An 18,242-nucleotide genomic window follows, 5' to 3' on the forward strand; every position below is an offset into this window, starting at 1 on the left:
TGTTTCAAATTTTGATTTTGTTTGTTTTCATAAAAACTGTCCATCAAAGTGACCTAGTGGGAGTGAATCAGAGTACGTGCTGCCATTCATGCTCTGACAATCTGCTACCTCTCGGTCATGTAGACCTTTCGGTCATCGACATGCAGCCTGTGTTTGTTGCTGTTTGTTTCGTTATTGTTATGTGACTACTGGAGCATAAATGACATCTTCCTTCCTCACAAAATAAATACAACAACTCTGTTGGTGTTTGGGCGTTTGGCCACACAGGTCCCAGCCTTTCCCCCAAAAATCTGTTCAAGCTCGAGCCCAGCCATACAACGGATGGACTGTTTGTATTTACTCACCCTTTTGCCCTCCTTTCCTGGTTCCCCTGGCTGGCCAGGCACTCCATCGAATCCCTGAGGAGAAAATATGGATTGGAGAAATATGAATCCCTCCAATCATATCGAGTACTGTATTGCTTCTTGAAAAAATAAGCAATGCAGGAAGTAATTTGACAGGCCAGTAGACAACTAGTGGGAATGCTCCCATTAGTTTCTCATTAAAATACTGTAAACAGAATTTCCACCGTTTTTTAAAGACCTCAACTACAGCCATGGGTGATTTATAACGTATTTGCAGGCGCTTTAAAGATCCAATTTGTGTGTTAAAATTAATTGCTGCTGTTATTGCCCTAGACAGCTGTATGGGTATGTGTATATATGGAAATGGATATGTGATTTTTAATCAGTTACCTTCTCTCCTTTGTCACCACGGGGGCCCTGAAAGTGAAAAAAAGAAGAAATGTGTTCAGAGAAACAAAAATGAATGAATTCATGAATGTTTTCAATTAAAACCATCATGGTTTGTTTGTGCAGGGAAATAAAATTAATTACTTGATCTCCTTTGTGGCATTCGTTGACAGCCTAAGAGTCATACAAAACAAAACAAGACAGTCATTATGAACTATATCTAATATTTTCCTACTTTAAATTGACAAAACATTAAATGTAGGATGTAAAACTAAAGGTAATAATGTGATTTACATTAAGACGAGTTTCCTAATAGTTTTGTCCAGATAACTTTACACATATGATGGAAGTCTCACTAAGGCGACACAACTTGTAATAAGGTAATTGCCTTTGACCTTCATGGCCCTGAGAGAAGCAGAGCTATTACAAATTCCCCAGATAGCCTGATGCCTACCACCCGGAAAGAAAAAAAACAGGCGTTCATCCTCAGCCAGAGCACAAAATGGACACAAGGCCAAACAGAACGTCTCAGTTTTCAAATACAAGCCAAAGGAACGGTGTTGTGTTTCAATTGGCATCCAACAGTCAAAGGCTGTTGACTTTTCTAGGAAACAGCTGCTGCAATGGATGCCCCCAGCCCGTGTCCTCCGAATTAGTCAGAGGCCTTGTTCCGAGTTGGAAAGTTAACAAGATGACTAACAGCTTAAAGACACTTGAGGCTACAAGCATTAGGACAGTCAGTCACGGCTCATTCATTCAACACATGTACAATAGTGAAGTCTTGGAAGCTTGCATACTCAGCATACAACTTTCTAAAAGCAATCAGAGTTATTTATTCGGTTTTCAAAAGTCTATTCTCTGAGCCGCCCATTAAGAATGTGATTGTGAAGTATACAGTTTATTTCAATTTCTAGAATTTCATAGAACAACATTATGTTGTGCATATTCAACACAGCTCACGATGCTATATGGCAGACTATGAATCCAAAAAAATGACATGAGCTAATGCCTGGCTGGTGGTCACAAGAGAGTGAAAAGTGATGCCGATTCCAAGGGCTCATGACTGGCTGGAGCCTCCCCAGAAATAGTATAGAGAGGTAAAGAAATAAAAAAGAAAGACCGCACATTATAAGAAGTGGAAATAGAAGAAAATACGGAGTTGATTCTGCTATTATCTATAACATCCTCTCCGTGTAAAGGGAGAAAAGATTTTGTAAAGGAGAACCATAAGATGGAAGTCCTGATTGGTGAACTTACAGGCAGCCCTGGAGCTCCAGGGAGACCAATATCACCCTGTGAACCAAGACAATAATAATTAATGAAATTTCAAACAGTGGAGACTAAAATAAGGCAAGGGCAAATGGGGATAGTAAATTAAGAAAAACACCAAAAAATAAAAATGTTTTTTTTCCATTAAATATGAATCTATTATCTAATTGTAATGTCAGCCAGAATAAGACTGGATAAATAGTTAACGTATGCACAAAAAGAAAACCCATTAACTGGTATTTACAGTGTGTGGTGAGATGAAGCCTGTCAAAAATGCATTTGCATAGTCGGATGGGACAGATTGGCTTGTGCCATTAAACGTGACAGCTTAAAACAAATAAAACGGCACTACAGAGTGTGAAAGCTTTGCACCATTAACAATGGACAGTTACGATAGTATTGTTGACATAGAGGAGGTTGTGGATGAACTATTTTGACAGCAACACAGCAAAAAAATAGTTTTTATTTGCTCATGCCTTTGCCTCTAAGTTTCCCCCTTTTATACTGGCATACATTTTTGGAGAGTCCCAGCATCCTGAGAAAAAAATCAGTTGATTCTCGAATTGAATGAAAGATACAATCGTGCGTATAACGTATATCCATGTGTTATATCTGAATGGGAAAAAAAACATTTCAAAAAAGAGGAGAAAATATGTCTATTGCCAGAACAGACACATCTGACAACCATACGGCAACTCAAATGGAAATAAGCAGCTAATATTAGCATGTGTTTTTTCTCTACCAAGCGTGTTCTCACCTACATTACATCCGACTGTGTCCACAACAGGCACATTGTAAACACAACCAAGCCTGCTGCTATTTTGAACTGAGTTACCAAATCGCTCTGCCTTTCTCTATCTGAACCGTAATCGTTCAGATTCAAATGATGCCCACCCTTACTCTGAAGTAACCACTCTACATAATATGTCAACTGCGTACTTTTTCTGGGCTATACATGGCAGAATTACTCACTTTTTCCCCCTTTGGACCAACTGGTCCCGGGTCACCTGTCGGACCCTGAGAAGGAAAACATATGAGGTGTATGATTTCCATCTACATGTATTCATTATGTTAAAGGTGATTAAATTGAGAATAATTTTTCCTTGTATGTCAGTATTGTGATGCTTATTGCATGCATTTGTGATATTGGTTGTTTCTCCTTACCACATTTATGGAAATGAAAAACAACAACACCTGGTTGTTATAAGTCACCACGTCATTCAATGTGAATTATGCCACTTATTGACAACGCAGGAAGGCAAAATACACCAAAGTGTTAAAATAACATCAGTGGATATAATGTCAAAGCATGGACTAGTATCTAGCAAGGAAAACTACAATCAGGTCACTTACAATAGTGTCAATCCCTGACCCTTCCCACCTGTTTCCACCCTGCCAAGAACCGTTTATATAATTGCTTTATATACACACATACAACCAGCGGGTTGGACTGAGCAAAGTCAAGCCTGGCAGGCATGAAATGAGACAGACAGCTGAGATGGAGCGAGATTGCTGATGGATGAGCCTTGACGCATATTGACAGTCTAAATTGTTAGCAAGCCTAGTTAGGGCTGACACATTCAGGCCGGTAAATGCAAGGCTCCTCAAAAAGTTAGGAGAGGGGAATGGGGGCGAGAGGAATGGGGAGTAGGAGAAGGGCTGCAAAAATTCTATTATTTCTCATGGTTAAATAAAGTGTTAGAGAGGCTATTAATGGTGAATTATATGCAAACGATGATTGCATACCCTTATTACACAAGTCTGGCGCCATCAGTGATGTGACTAATCTATTCTCGATTGCCTGTAAGCCTCTTATTTAACAGTAACATTCAAGAACCCAGAAATGGCATTCAAAAAGGTAGACATGAATTGTCTTTATCTCCACCAACTTGTTGTGACTGCAGTGATTTTGTCATGATTTTCAAAATGTGAATCTCTTTTCATGCCCACGTAAAACGACTGTAAATCCAAAGTGATCTCACCGTAAAACGTGAGAGGCAAATTCAAACTGACAGGCCAAGCACTTAACTGTGACACACACGGGGGGAATCCTGTAGCTAATTTCTTTGTGGAGTTATTAGTCGACCTGATAGGAATGAAAGCATATTGGGGATCAAGGATCAATTTGATAACGAGCACGTAAACAACTCGAGGTGTACTCAATTACAGGAAGGAATTTGATTAATCGAAATGTGCCACCCTTTCTGTAATGAGCAGCCCTGCACTCATTATTGTGCTGAAAAGGTCCGGTATTATGAACACGATGTCTTGTTATTGGTATTCTTTGACAGTCGTTATGTTGGTTGGAGAAAAACACTTTGGGGGGGATGACACTGATTCTCAAACGGAGATCAGTGGGTTGAAAACAAATTAAAATCATTGACCCTAAAGATTTTTGCATTAGACTCACTTGAGAACTCAATTTTTTTTTATGCCAAAAATCTGTTTCAAATAAGGGCATTTTGATGGACAGGCACAGAAACAAACAAATAAAAACAAACAATCAACTATAGAATTCAGAATCAGGTCATTGAACTGAATGTAGTGATTAAAATCTCTGGATGCCCTACGCTTGTTTCTCTTCAAGCTAGTCTTATGTTGGTGACAATCGTTTTCCTTTCCCAGCAGAACTTTTTCACTTTGTAATTGACTAAAAACAGAAAATACGTGTTTTTAATTTACCATGTGTGCCTTTGTGATAGAAGGCACGTACATTCATTCAAATCAAATGCATTGTGCTTTGTGAATTCACTCAACGTTGCCAGTTTGGAATAATGCAAGACTAAACAATAGATTAAAATACTGTTTTTATATGTGATGGGTGACATTTACTTTGCAGGCACAGCGGCATTAATTAAATTGTCATTGTCTTCGAAATTTAATAATTGTCTCATATGGAAAAGCAGTGACAAAACATTTATCCATCCATGCATCCATCTCAACCACCCATCCATTAGTGGGTTCAAAACACGCTGAAATACAATGACATCCACCACACATCAGTGGCCTGCAAAATCTGCCTGCCTGTGCCTGAATCAAATCCACCAAAATTGTGTTACACCAACTCCACCAGAACTAAGACCTGGTTTCACCTGGTCTAAAGTCTCTTCTACTTTCTGTCATCAAATTGTGTGTAGTAGTAACTACCACCGGAACACCCAGTGAGCCAGAGTGCTGTCTGCCAAATTGTCAAACACATCAAACTAGACTTGCCCCAGCATGAAAATGTAAATATGCCAAATTTTACGTCGAGCCCACCTGCGCTTGGCTATGACAATGCATAAGGCTCGAGGTGTCAAGCTTGATTGAGAAAACAAAAGCAATGAATCAACTTTGTAAAGAAAGATAAACATTTATTCTTCTCTTTGTTCCACTTGCCATCTTTTGTGTAACCTCCTTTACATGCTTTTTTTTTTCGTGGGACCACTGAAGCATTTCAGCATTTCAGGTGCACAATGACTCAAGGGGCTGAGCTTGCTGCATTGTTATCTTTTGTTGCAAGCTGTGTGCTTTTGCTGTCTGTACATGGTTGGATGAAAGCGAGGAGGAGGTAGCGAGGGGTGCTGTTTTTGTGACTGTGCTGCAGCACAAGGTCAGAACACTATGGGGAGCTGTGTGTACACGCGCTTGCTAATTACACACACCACTGTGTCTCGTTACTCCTGTAGCGGTGGGGCTGCAAGACAATCTGGCAACTCCCCAGCCTAGGACAGCTAAAGCCACACAGGCAGGGGTGCACAAATACAGTCTAATTATGTTTACTTATACGTTGTACTAACTGGACCAGCTCGGGGTTGGTGCCCTGTCTGGAGAGCCTGGGGATGATTGCAAGTGCCTCCAATTGTATACATTATAATCATCAACTAGCTGAGCTTTCCCTGTTGGGAAACAGGCTAAATTAAAGTAGGAGTTCTTTTAAGTATCCCAATAGAAGAATATCAAAAGGACAGGCTTTTTGAAGCAGAGTGGAACAATATCTCGAAGTAATATAAATAACTTGAGCGTCGATAATCAAATACCAGCGATACTGCAGCAGGAAATGCCTTGTGTGCCTTTCCATTTGCTCAGCGATACGCCATCACGCCTGCTCTCCCGCTGTGAAACCAATCACAGTGAATGCTGGGAACTACTTCTTATTAGCATGCTTATTACTCCCCATGAATGACAATCATTTTACCACAGGGATTTAAACATAAAGTGCTATTCTGTAAGAATATCATCGTCAAATGATTGTGTTTATACTTCCGTCTTCCGTCAAACATCATATATTCCAAACACAGATTGAAGTGGTTGCTGGATTACACGCTGCCTATTCCCTCTCTCTTTCTCCCATAGGTCTGTGAAAATGACCCTTGTGCATGTGTGAAGGAACTAGGGTTGGCTAGCCAGTCTACACCGAGTGTTTACAAGCAATGCTGAAATTAAAATGTACGTTGAATAAAAAATTCCCATGCTTTCGCCAGGACCGTGATCTTTATGAAGCTGAGTGCTTGACATGTAAGGCAGGCACTTATGTGTCTGGCAAATAAAGGCGCCAACGACCTGCAGGCACACATAAATTCAGCCAAGCACACAAAGGCAGCGAGGGGCGAGAGCTTATCATCCAAAATCATGGATTTCTTTGTGACGAAGTCCGAGAGTGTAGGTGTCAATGTACAGGTCAATGGACTGCACTTCTGGCATGTTAAGGAAGATTTTCACAGATTCCCCATCAGCTCAAAAATTCGCATGCGTCCGAATGACTACGGAAGCCATTGTAACTTCCATGATAGACTGTTAAGACTTACTATCAGCTGGTGAATGCAGAAATGCAATCTTCTGCCAAATACTGAAATGTATTCCTCACAATAGGATATTATTTAATCAGGAGGCCAAACATGTGGTTATGCTAAGGTTGTGCCATTAATATATACTTGCTGGACAGCTGACAAGATAATGAAATCCAGAGATTATTCGATTATTATTACTGAATTATTTTAATTTACTTTTGCGACCGTGATTCGCAGGAGTGATGAATTGCTAACGATCTATCTGAAAAATTTCTATAGTATTCAGACAGTCTCATGTAGTTTAAATGAAGTAAATAAATTAGAAATATCTCTCAGTAAGATGTGGTGCTCAGCATTACATTAATACAGTGCACAAAAAGAGCATTCATATTTTAAATTGTTACCACAAAGTCTGGACATACTGTCATATACTTTTTTTTTCATTAACAATTCTCATAGGTGTGGAATGAAGACACATTGTGATTTATAAAGGTCACCTGTTCTCACGGACTTTTGCTTTTATTTTGCAGGATAATGACTGCCACTGAATGTGCTGCTTTTGGATGGGAGGGAGTTTATATCCAATTAGGTGGTCTCCACAATAAACTTGATAATGACATTCATGTGCAAATGTACGTTGCGTTGCCAGTAGCTACAGACTCTTGAACAAAGTGAGCAATGTGGGGTGGCTGGTTGGTGGATTGGATTGCACATTGGAGTGATGTTAGTGTTTAAAGTCATGATTGCAACCTGACAATTAAGCTTTTGTTGTTTGTTTTTGGTCCCTCAACCTGCGTTTTGCATAGATTACTGCACAATCACGATTTGCTCGGACTTAAACTTGCTGGCTAGCTGCAATGGATCATAAATATATCACAAAACTAGTTAGAGCTTAGAGCGTCATTTGGCAATTGCTGAGACATGATGTGTATTATTCATAAAAAAGAAAAAAAAAGTCAAATTCTTGTTTCCATGGTAGCTTCTCAAGGTAGAGACGACCTTAAACTTGCTGTAACATCTTTTTTAATCCAATTTGGAAAATGACTTCAATATCCACATCGAAGAATTTCTTTGTGACAAATGTTTCTCTTCTCAATAGGGAAATATTTTGATGACTGTGTGAGTGCCAGCCAAGCCACAATAAAGTGACCATCTGTACAGCCTCCATCTATATCGCACCTCAGTGGGTAAACTAACAGTTTATCATTAAACATGCTAATGGGCAATAAAATGTGAGTTTCTCTCACCTGATCTTTGCTAAAACAACTTCCGTAAAGTTCTAAAGGACCTAATTTATAAACGAATATGTCTCAAGCATCCCTTTGCTGCTGAACATACTGGAGTCTTACAGTAGACACATTAACCGAATCACCGCAGTTCAATTTGCGAGCATGCAATAAAGTTTAACCCGAAGTGACATAGAAGAGGCATACAGTAATTTGAGGAATTAGTTTAGTCCATTAGTATGCCAAGCCCATGGCTGCACACATATCAATTATTTTGACTGCAGAAGGACACCGAGGGCTAGAGCACACTCAGATCTACTTCAAATACGTCAGCCACAAGAAAACAGACAGACACACAGTAAATGACGCTTTGCTTCTCATGCCCCAAGGCACAGGCACAGAAAATGAAAAGCCTATAAGAATTGATTCTCTGATGATGCTGGATCTGGCTGATATGCTATGCATGGAATATATGTTGGCTGGAGATAGTGGCACTTACCTTCTCCCCGTTGACCCCCTTCTGTCCTTCTAATCCATCTTCTCCCTAGAGGGTCAGGAGTGAATGTTGAAAGGTCCTTGAAAAGTTTGCATTTCATGCCTTGCTTTTCCATTTCATTATATTATACAACTCCCTGATAATCGTAATTGGAGTGAACCAATATAAAAGTGTGAAACAGCTTTACTGGGCAATAGCTTGAAGCAAATAAAACCAATCAACAACAAATTCCAATAAGGACACATTCCTAGAATTATATTCATTGTATTGTGATTTACTAATTGAAAGATCAGTGCAAAACTGTGTCCCAAACACAAAAATTCTGTGTAGTGGTAGAAAACAAATCTACAGTCTACAAATAATTTTCACCCGGCAAATTCCTTAAAACGGAGTATCATCACTTCAGCCTTACTGGTACACAACTTCAAGCTCAAGAGAGCAACTATTCTGTTCTGCTTTTCATTTCTGAGCTGTGGGTTAAATGTCATGCAACCTGTGGCAGTGGTATTAACCTATGGTGTTTTTTAACTTGGCCAAATTGTGGGCTTAGAAAAAGTCTAGCCCTTTCATCCAAGGACAAAATTACGTTTACTGTTATGATAAAAGTAGCTGCAGCAAACCTTTACAATGTGGCAAGCAATGAAGCCTGGAAAATTGCAACACCGCTCAATTTTTTTCCCTTAACATCACACAACGCTCATAAGATATACAATGACTGAATAAGAAAAAGCCACAGCAAGTCTAGTTTACTATCTCTGAGAATTTGGTATATGATGCTACACTTTGCTAGGTATTTTAATGAACGGAGTGCAACAATGGATTTCAACTACCTTTTAGCATACATACAGCCCTTCCTGGACTACTCTATGATGAAGGTAAAAAGGCAAAGTTTGTAGTAGCTACCTTCGGACCCTGGCTTCCTGGACTGCAGGCCTCCCCTAGGTCTCCCTGTAAAGAAATACATAGGACATTAAAAAAAATGGTTTGGCATTCTGAATTATTTTCTATGTGCACTATAGATGATCCATATCATCTATTAGAGCACTGTCACAGAACGGCTAGGCAAGCTTGCTTCCTTTTTTGCAGATATACGTAGCTGTACACAAAAGTAATTGTTGAGGAAGAAGTTTCTATTTCACTATTATGCTTTTTTTTCCTGTCTTTTGTATGCACATACAGGAGCTGTAAATCTAGTAATACCAGGGTTTATGTGCGGGGCCGTGCAAAATGGATTTCCATTCAAGTAAACTCCATTCTTATAACCCACTACTTATCTGTTTAATTTCCTGGGGGATTTTGGATTAATCATTGCGGTTTAATCCTTTTGCAGTGTAGTAGAATCCTCCATCAAACTCTCACTGTAATGCAGGATAGTACCCACTGTTAGAGTAACACAACTAAAGTAATCCCCCGTACACTTTCCCAAGAACTCCACTGGCTAGGTCACAATTACTCTGCCGTGCTTCCCATTATGCATCTTTTAAATGCTCTGGATTGGTCAGATGTCTTTGATTAATCTTTACAAAGTCAAGCTAAATTGCTAATATGTACGTACACGCTGACCATTTTTTTTACATCTGAACATAGAAAGAGATTCTGTAACAGTAATTGAAAGCCTCACAAGTTCACCTCATTAATGTTTGCTTAACAACTTTATTAGCCTCTTCTCATTTATAATGAATGTACACGCAGTAGAGATTAAAATACACTGGATCCCTCTGTGGAAATTTGGGATCATTGTAAAATAATCTTAAATAGGGGTGCACTGAAAATTGGATGCTTTGAAAAAGAAAAATGTTAGGATCATTTGTGTCAAAGTGTGATGTTTCAAAGGATGACTACACCAATAACAAAAATGCACATGAGCAAAGCAAGAACGAAGACTTTTACATTATTTTAACTAATATTTTATAGCATCATATAACATGTTAAATGCTGCCCACTCTGCAGCATCCCCCATCTGCGGTCCCTTCTCAAGGATTCTGTATTTTTTTTCTCTTTATGTTTTTTTCTTTGCCCTCCTTTGGGTTAAGATCAGGGAGTATTGATAATATCGTCAACTATGGGCATGTGAAATACTGAAACTTTTTTTGATCAAGGGTTATATCAATAAATTTGACTTGACACCCAAACTAAACACAGAGTCTCAATCCCGAGATACCCCACCAGGTTTATTCGACCGCGAGGCAGAAATACGCTTCTTTATTCATATGGCATTGTTGCAAATACCAATTTGAGACATATTTAGATAAGGATTGGATTGCTACGGGGGGGTTATGTGGTGCTGAGCGAAAGCCCATGTTTGAAAGTGGAGTGCAGTGCACAGTATGTTATCAGCCAACAAAGCCTCTTTTCCAACTTCAGACTGGAGTGTGTATGTGCAGGCCTCAATAATGGTTTTCCTTACCGTCATTGATTTTGTGTTCAAGATGGTAATAGGATTTGTTATGAATTTTGGCGGTCAGCGAGTAAACAAATGGTTCCAAGTATTGATTGGTTGAAAACTTGAAATTACATTTCAGGTGTTAACAATAGAGGCCAGCACCTCAAGAGTATCAGAACATAGTCCAGAGAGATAATGGAAAAAATAATGATAAAGTGCTTCTGTTTGTGAGTCATGTTGAAGTCTATCATGGGTATAAAATCACACCTACTTAGATACTATTATCTTTGAAGACAAAGATATAGACCTATGGGCGTTTTTTTTGTTTTTTTTTTAAATCAAAGTGGTTGCTTTGCTGCATTTTGAATGAGGTGCATTTTGAATTATTGCACACTGGGTATTTCCCCCCAAAGATGTAAGGGCAATACTCGGGCTAAAACCTTTTCTAAGTATACGTACAGACCCCTATTTTTCCCCAAAAGTGTTCATACACTTGAATTTGCCCAGCTAATGAAGAGAATGGTGTATACTTTTTAAGACTTTACAATCCATTAGAAACCTATTGAATTCACGAAAACTAAATATTTCAAGGGATTAATAGTCATACGCTGGTTTTACAAGGTAAGCATTGTGATCCAAAAAGAAGTTTCTCTTCCCTCACTGAAAGCCACCCTAATCAGACAGACTTAAAGTTCTTCGCTGTGACTTATTTTCCCACTCTATGAAAGGATTTAGTCTAATTCAGGTTATTTGCCCATTTTGTGTGGAGATTTTTTGTTAGAAAAATAATAATAGCAATAAGCAGAAGAATCATTTTTTGAAGAGATTTTTGTTCTGGTTGTCAGGCAAAAAGGCAGTATTTTTAGTGCAAGTCATTTTGTTATTAAGCTGTCATGGAAACGGGATTGTTCTCTTCAGCACGAATGCCAACTACAGCATTTGTGGAAAAAGTACATAAGACCACTCAACATGACAATCAAAATCATCATGACTTCTTCCTTCATCTCTTACCTGTTACATTTTCTATGTTTAAATTAATTGGTCATACACATTTATTTTTGTACTAAAATTTCATCTTTCTCATATTGACTGCATGCAGAAAAACTTGGTGTTAGTAGTTGTTCAATTAACTTATATAGGCATAATACAGTAGACCCCAACTAATTGTGAGGAATAGGGACCGTATTGCGAATGACCAAAATCCAGTTATAATTGATGCCAAGTGAAATTGCATTGTGGGGAAAAAATAATAAAATATTCAAACTAAAAACAACCACGAGAATGTTGCTGGTGGTGTTAACACATTTAAACATACTTTTTCTCCCATGTCGCCTTTTGGTCCAGGAAGTCCAACTTGACCTGGAAGTCCAGCATCCCCCTATACAATAAAAATACAAAACATTAGCATTTTTAAGAGCAAACAATGATTGGATTAGAAGACTGATTTTTTTTTTTGAACGAATCCAAAAATGGTGGCTTAGTTGGCCATCTGCTCCTCTCAGAGAAGACTCAATGCATCCAGGTTTGAATTTGCATTCCAATCTAGGCCTTATATTTGCAGTTCAAATAATTTTGTGTTATTAAGAATTCATAGCATGATTCTCCGTGCTGAAACGATCAAGGAGCATTGGATCTGTGTTTATTATTATTTTATCGCTATTATTCATCTACTAGAGGGGAAATGGGTTTCGGTCTAAATGTTATTTAACTGGACATTAGGCGTTTGTAAAGGATGGTCGAAATCATTGTTGACAAGGTTACTATCGACATTACATGTGCTCAATTATGCACCCTTGTTGCCTTAAATTGATTGTACCTTTACAACTGGACAGTGACATCTGTCATTTGGCTGTGTGGCAAGCTGAAACAGCATCTGTGGAAGCTGCACTGGAACTGGGGCTGGGGAAGTGTCGTTAAATGTCTTCTTGGCTTCACACTGGATCAATATAAAGAATACACCCATTTAGAACATTTACTGATTCTACGGAGCAGTGTTGTATTCATGTGGTGCAAGAAAACACAATTGGCACACAGTACAATAATTACTAAGTCCGTGCGTGACAACCCAGCACAAGTACCCAGAGAGATGAAATGATAAAGGTCAAAGGCCACAAACCATTGGAAATCATTGCAACATTAGTAGTTATTGATTTAAGGTTGTTTTTTGTGTTGTGGCCTTTAGTCCCACGTGGATACCACATGGATTGTCCGAGACACCTAAAACTGCCCTTTCGGAAATCTTAAACCAGGTTTTCTGAGACAGTGGTATTCTTTTCAGCTCTTTTAATGAACACAACTATCCCCCTCTGGGATTTGTTTGATTTCACACTGTGAATGTTTCAAATATTCGAAGACAAATTATCCATTGTGATGACTATGTGAAGTGCGTGATAAATAAACCAAATCAAGTGTGATATGAGGAGTATCACATCAGGTGTTTATTTCAGATGGATATAGTTCCTCAGGTTTATCTTGGCAACCTCGTGCCTTGTGCAGACATGGCTTTCTTCAGGATTCTGATTCTCAAAATGTGTTGTTTTGATATGCGCTTCACATTATGCGAATGATTTTTATGGTATAAATTTCTAGGCCCTGAAGAGAAAATATTTCTATGCAGTCTACACATATCAGCGGAGAGAAAATAGAAACTACGGCCATTTTGGATACGTTTACAGTGGGATGACTTACCTTTGGCTCAAGTATCTCGCAGCATGTTTCCATATCGACTATATAAGGATCACAGTATATGATAATTTGTTTGAGTTCAACCTGGGGAAAAGAGCAATCATTTAGTTGCATTGCAAAATTCATTTTAACATTGTGTCCAAAGAAACCTGGTAAATTCAGGTCACATAAGGTTTTAGCTTCACCTTAAAATACATCTTCCTCTGAGCCAAATTTGAACACTTCAATTATTGTAATGCGCTGACTCATGTATTTACATAAGAAGTGAACCTAAAGTTCAACTGCTAATGGAACTCAAAGCTACATTCTCGTCTGGCACACTCACTGACTAAAAGACACGGTTTACTACTTGAAAATAAGTTTAGTGTGCAGATAAAATGTTTGTTCCTTTTACGTATGCACCAAAATCTAGAAAACTGGAAACTTCTAGCTGCAGAACGTACATCTACAGGCCGTCCATCTTGTATTCGGGTGGCGATGAGTGTACGCCCACTCGGGTCGATGCCATCCCTTTCAGCAGTCAGCCTCCTTTCAATTAGCTTGCAGTCCATGTAAACGGAGACGATGTTGCTCTGTACAGAAAAGCTCAACTTGTGCCACTGGCGATCAAAAAGGCTGTGTAGGTCACGGCTCTTAAACGTGTAGCGGAGGACGTTTTTCAGCAGGCCTTGCGAGGAGAACTCCACCGCCTTCTTGCCGCCATCAACCACAACTGACACCTGCGGGAATAAAGGGGAGTTCTGAAACAACAACAAAAATTCAAACCCACCTATTCCTTTTTCTGGTATAGTGCAACCTCTAAAGTCCAACACCGCTAATATCGGTTGTATAATTTAATGGCAGTGGATCCTTTAACATATTTCTATGAGAAAAAAAAAAAAAGTTAAAAACAAAATGAAATCCAAATTAAAATTAGTAGTTCAATCAAAAATTGTGTTTGAGTTATGAGGTTCCACTACGTACTATGTGTTATGTAATGCTGGTTTTGACATGTTGGTTGACTACCTGAGTTTCTCCAGCCTGGTCGAATATCTGCCAAAGATACCATCGGTCTTTTTTTGTAGTTCTTCTCACACGAAAGATGGTGACAAGGGAAAATTCACTTGGCAATCCAGTTGGGAATACTTGTCTAAAAAAAAAATGAAAATAAGACTGTCATAGGAATGTTACCTCTATGACAGGAATATTATTATTTAAATAAAGTCAAAGTCTGCTTTATTGTCAATCTCTTCACATGTCAACACGTACAAGGAGATCAAAATTTCATTTCCTACTATCCCATGGTGACAGGACATATTACACATTCAAGTAAACAATACAAAAAGTAAAAATAAGAAGGCACATACAATGAATAAATAAGAGCAATGACTAAATAAGAGCAACCTTGTGGAAATGGTGCGATCGTGCATACAGCAGACAGTCAGTATAATCGCGCTAAAGTACAGGAGGCATGTCTTAAGTGGATTAACAATCAACACAAATGACTGCAATCAATAAACTTCATGAATAAATAAAGACGACACGTTTGATACCGTTTAGTTTGAAGACTTTTACACGAGCCTCCCTGACATACAACTAATGAAAACATATTGGCACAGATCCGGAGTCACACTAACCCATCTTTTACCTAGTCTGTGCTACCATGTGCTGCAGTTATTGGCTCATGGATGTTTCATGAAATGAAGACGCATGCTTATGCGTTTGACCTCAACTGCTCTGGAAAGTCGAATAACAATTTGGAGCCAATGAACAAATATGTGGAGAAGATGGACTATACGACATAGGAAAAACAATATTCTTTTTACATCAGCACATCCACACCATCTCACCCTTGCATGAATTACAGCCTGTTCAGTCACCCATTGCACATCTCGCATCTCTTTCAGTTGTATAGATTGCATTATAAAATAACAGCCAGTATACATTTGAAAAGTGCTCAAATAAGGTCACGAAAACAAACTAAATCAAGATAGGCAAAAAATAGTATGACGGCAAGAAGGTCAATTGAGTAAGTTAGTTGGACCGTGTTCTCCAAAAAGGTTTGAAATTCGTTTCCATTCAAATATATCATCTCTATTTGCACTTCCATGTTTTTGAATTTCATTGGGATCTGACTGTGAATAAAGCAAGACTCTATTTTTTCTTTGCCCATCAGTTTTCCAAATCAGTGACTGAAATTGAGGAACAAATTTCTGCGTGTTTTGATCATTTTGGTCATACACTGCATTATAATAATAACTGATCGCAGAATACTTTGAGCACATACTTAATGTTTGTACCAGTGGTTTTTCAAAGGTGGAACAAGGAACATACAATAACATAATGACAACTAATAGAAACAAACTGGGAACATTGTGTAGTAATTTATGCAAACTGGGTCACAATGCAAGAAAGAAATTGTACTAAAATTAAGATTATTCTGCTGGATGGATACACGCAAACAACACTCGACAGTGACTCAGTTATTCACACATCCTGTTAACTCCCCAAGCCAGCTCTTATGTCTTACTGTATGACATGCATGATCTCAGAGGGCCCAGAGGGTCAGAGTTCACAACCTCACCTTCAGTGCCATCTGCGGCTAAATGGCCTCAACCAACTCTCAGAGGAGGTTGGTTTGCAAATCGTCCAACCGCCCTCTCTCGTTCTTTGACAACAAATATTAGCCATCATTTATTGCATGCCTACTCTGCCATAACATCACATTATTCATTCAATTTCTCATTCCCAGAAATGTACAACTAATTTACATTCACAAATGGAAATTCAAGTATAACACAAACTGCAAACGATGACATATTTTTTCTTGGAATAACAGTCAAGCTGCTCATTCAATTCAGAGATGATGTGACAATGGGAGTGGAAAAATTTATGGGCTGTATAACTGAATGAAAAGTAGCAGTCAGAAATATCCCTCTCAGCAAATGTTGCATGTATGGTATTTTCAATAAAAGTGCTGGTTCATGAGCTAAAAAAAAAACTAATTCAATTCTTACGAGTTGTGGCAATTTTTTCATTAACTTGCAAGATGTAGCATATTGTATCACGGCCAATATATGACGACACTTTGACAAAATGCCACTGCAATGCTCCCATTCCGGTTAAAGAAGCTTCCCCGTGTCTTTCAGGAAATCCTAACCGGGAGATTTTTTTTAACGGAGCCCATGGAATCAGATTGCAACAGATGGAACAATCAAAGCTCAAATGTTACCCCAGTTGGCTCACATCCCTTTTGCAGATACACGATCCTGTGAGGGATCAAAGATGGCTCAACAAGGTGAATTGTCAAGTTAGATGTCCTATTCATGTGAACAAGTGCTTTAACGACGACTTAGCACAAGCCCACATTCAAATCAGACACATGCTCTGGAATAAACAGATCAGCTAATGACTCGGATCAGAAACAATTTGCAGCTAGGAAGACCTGTCAGGATTTATTACACTTTGTATATGCAATCTAAAAAAAAATCATTGACCAATCAGATCTTGTTGGTCCTGAATCTTATATTATTGATTATTCAGGTAATCACCTGATATAAATTACGGTTGAATGTGACAAAGGTTAAAACAAAATGGAGAAAGGACAAGGCCAAACATGGCCATAAAGGACAGATATTGAGCCTTAAGACCGTGCAATAATTTGTCACCTCACACAAATGCTCCTTGTCATGATCTATGCACCATAATATGTTTTACGGTATGGATCCATCTTAACATTAGCCAGATGGAAAGTGCAGAGAATGTACTCGTGCACTTATCCGAACTAGATGTTAAAGGGAGTAATGTTTTAGGGGCTGTGGAGAGAAGGAGACCAGGAGGGAGCAAGCAAGGGAGGGCGCGTCCAGAGGGGCCTCACACTTGGTACGGCTCCCTCCTCAGCTGACACACAGTATCACCTGTCAAAGTACTTAGATAATTGGATATGAGAGGGATCACAGGCTCTCCACTATAACCAATGACACTGTCAGCAGTGTCATTGAGAAGCAGTGGACATGACGGGCAGTCACAGAGCAAGAGACTGAAGCAGAGGTAAATGTATTTTCAGCTGAATGACGGGACAGAGGGGAAGCATACCGCAAATCACCGGACGACATAAAGATTCTTTCACCTCACCCGAAGGAGAGCGGCGGTCACTACTACTTGCGTGTCATGTAAAAGACTAAAAATAACGCTGCCTCACTGGATGAATGCCAATATAATCTCCCCCCAACAGGACACAAAGAACATAACAAAGTCAGCTTCTACTCGATAGCCACACAAATCTGCTCACCACGGTTCCACTTTTTTGCCATCCGCACATCTGTAGAATAAATACAATACTATATATTTGTTTTGTTCAAATGATTCATCATCTAAGAGCTCACCTCACTGTTTGTCTTTACTGGCTGAGGCAAATGAAAGTATTGCTCTGAGCGCAGTTTATCTGAGTTGCTTCAAGTCAAATGAATCCCACATACAGCTATGTGGTCTTTAGTCACGCTTCTGCTGATGTTAGAAACTCCAGTGAACGGAAAAGCACAATGTGTGTAATAACATGGGTGTAAATCTCAATGGACGTTGCAGTTTCAGAGTGTTTACAGTCTTGGCTACACATGAGAGGCTTTGCATTGCATTGCACCAGAGCGGTACAAAGCAATACTTCCAGTGATAGTGTTTACTGGCCTCTGGTAGCCAGACAGGCCA

General features: G+C 39.0%; 1 protein-coding gene across 5 annotated transcripts in view; it reads right to left on the reverse strand.

Annotated features, from left to right (window-relative positions):
- LOC133158467 (collagen alpha-1(XIX) chain-like) overlaps window positions 1–18,242 on the reverse strand; it is a 73,812-nt gene that overhangs the window by 51,490 nt on the left and 4,080 nt on the right. For 3 of the 5 annotated variants that reach the window (XM_061285707.1, XM_061285706.1, XM_061285710.1), the window contains exons 5-16: window positions 14,565–14,688; window positions 14,003–14,278; window positions 13,563–13,643; window positions 12,691–12,810; window positions 12,190–12,252; window positions 9,395–9,439; window positions 8,495–8,539; window positions 2,973–3,017; window positions 1,989–2,024; window positions 876–905; window positions 735–761; window positions 345–398 (exon numbers count right to left, since the gene is read on the reverse strand). In XM_061285707.1, the coding sequence (XP_061141691.1) occupies window positions 345–398; window positions 735–761; window positions 876–905; window positions 1,989–2,024; window positions 2,973–3,017; window positions 8,495–8,539; window positions 9,395–9,439; window positions 12,190–12,252; window positions 12,691–12,810; window positions 13,563–13,643; window positions 14,003–14,278; window positions 14,565–14,688 (946 nt within the window). The remainder of the gene's footprint in view (window positions 1–344; window positions 399–734; window positions 762–875; window positions 906–1,988; window positions 2,025–2,972; window positions 3,018–8,494; window positions 8,540–9,394; window positions 9,440–12,189; window positions 12,253–12,690; window positions 12,811–13,562; window positions 13,644–14,002; window positions 14,279–14,564; window positions 14,689–18,242) is intronic. The other 2 variants (XM_061285708.1, XM_061285709.1) reach the window with 2 other exon arrangements.

The sequence above is a fragment of the Syngnathus typhle genome, linkage group LG8, assembly GCF_033458585.1.
Source record: "Syngnathus typhle isolate RoL2023-S1 ecotype Sweden linkage group LG8, RoL_Styp_1.0, whole genome shotgun sequence".
NCBI lineage: Eukaryota > Metazoa > Chordata > Actinopteri > Syngnathiformes > Syngnathidae > Syngnathus > Syngnathus typhle.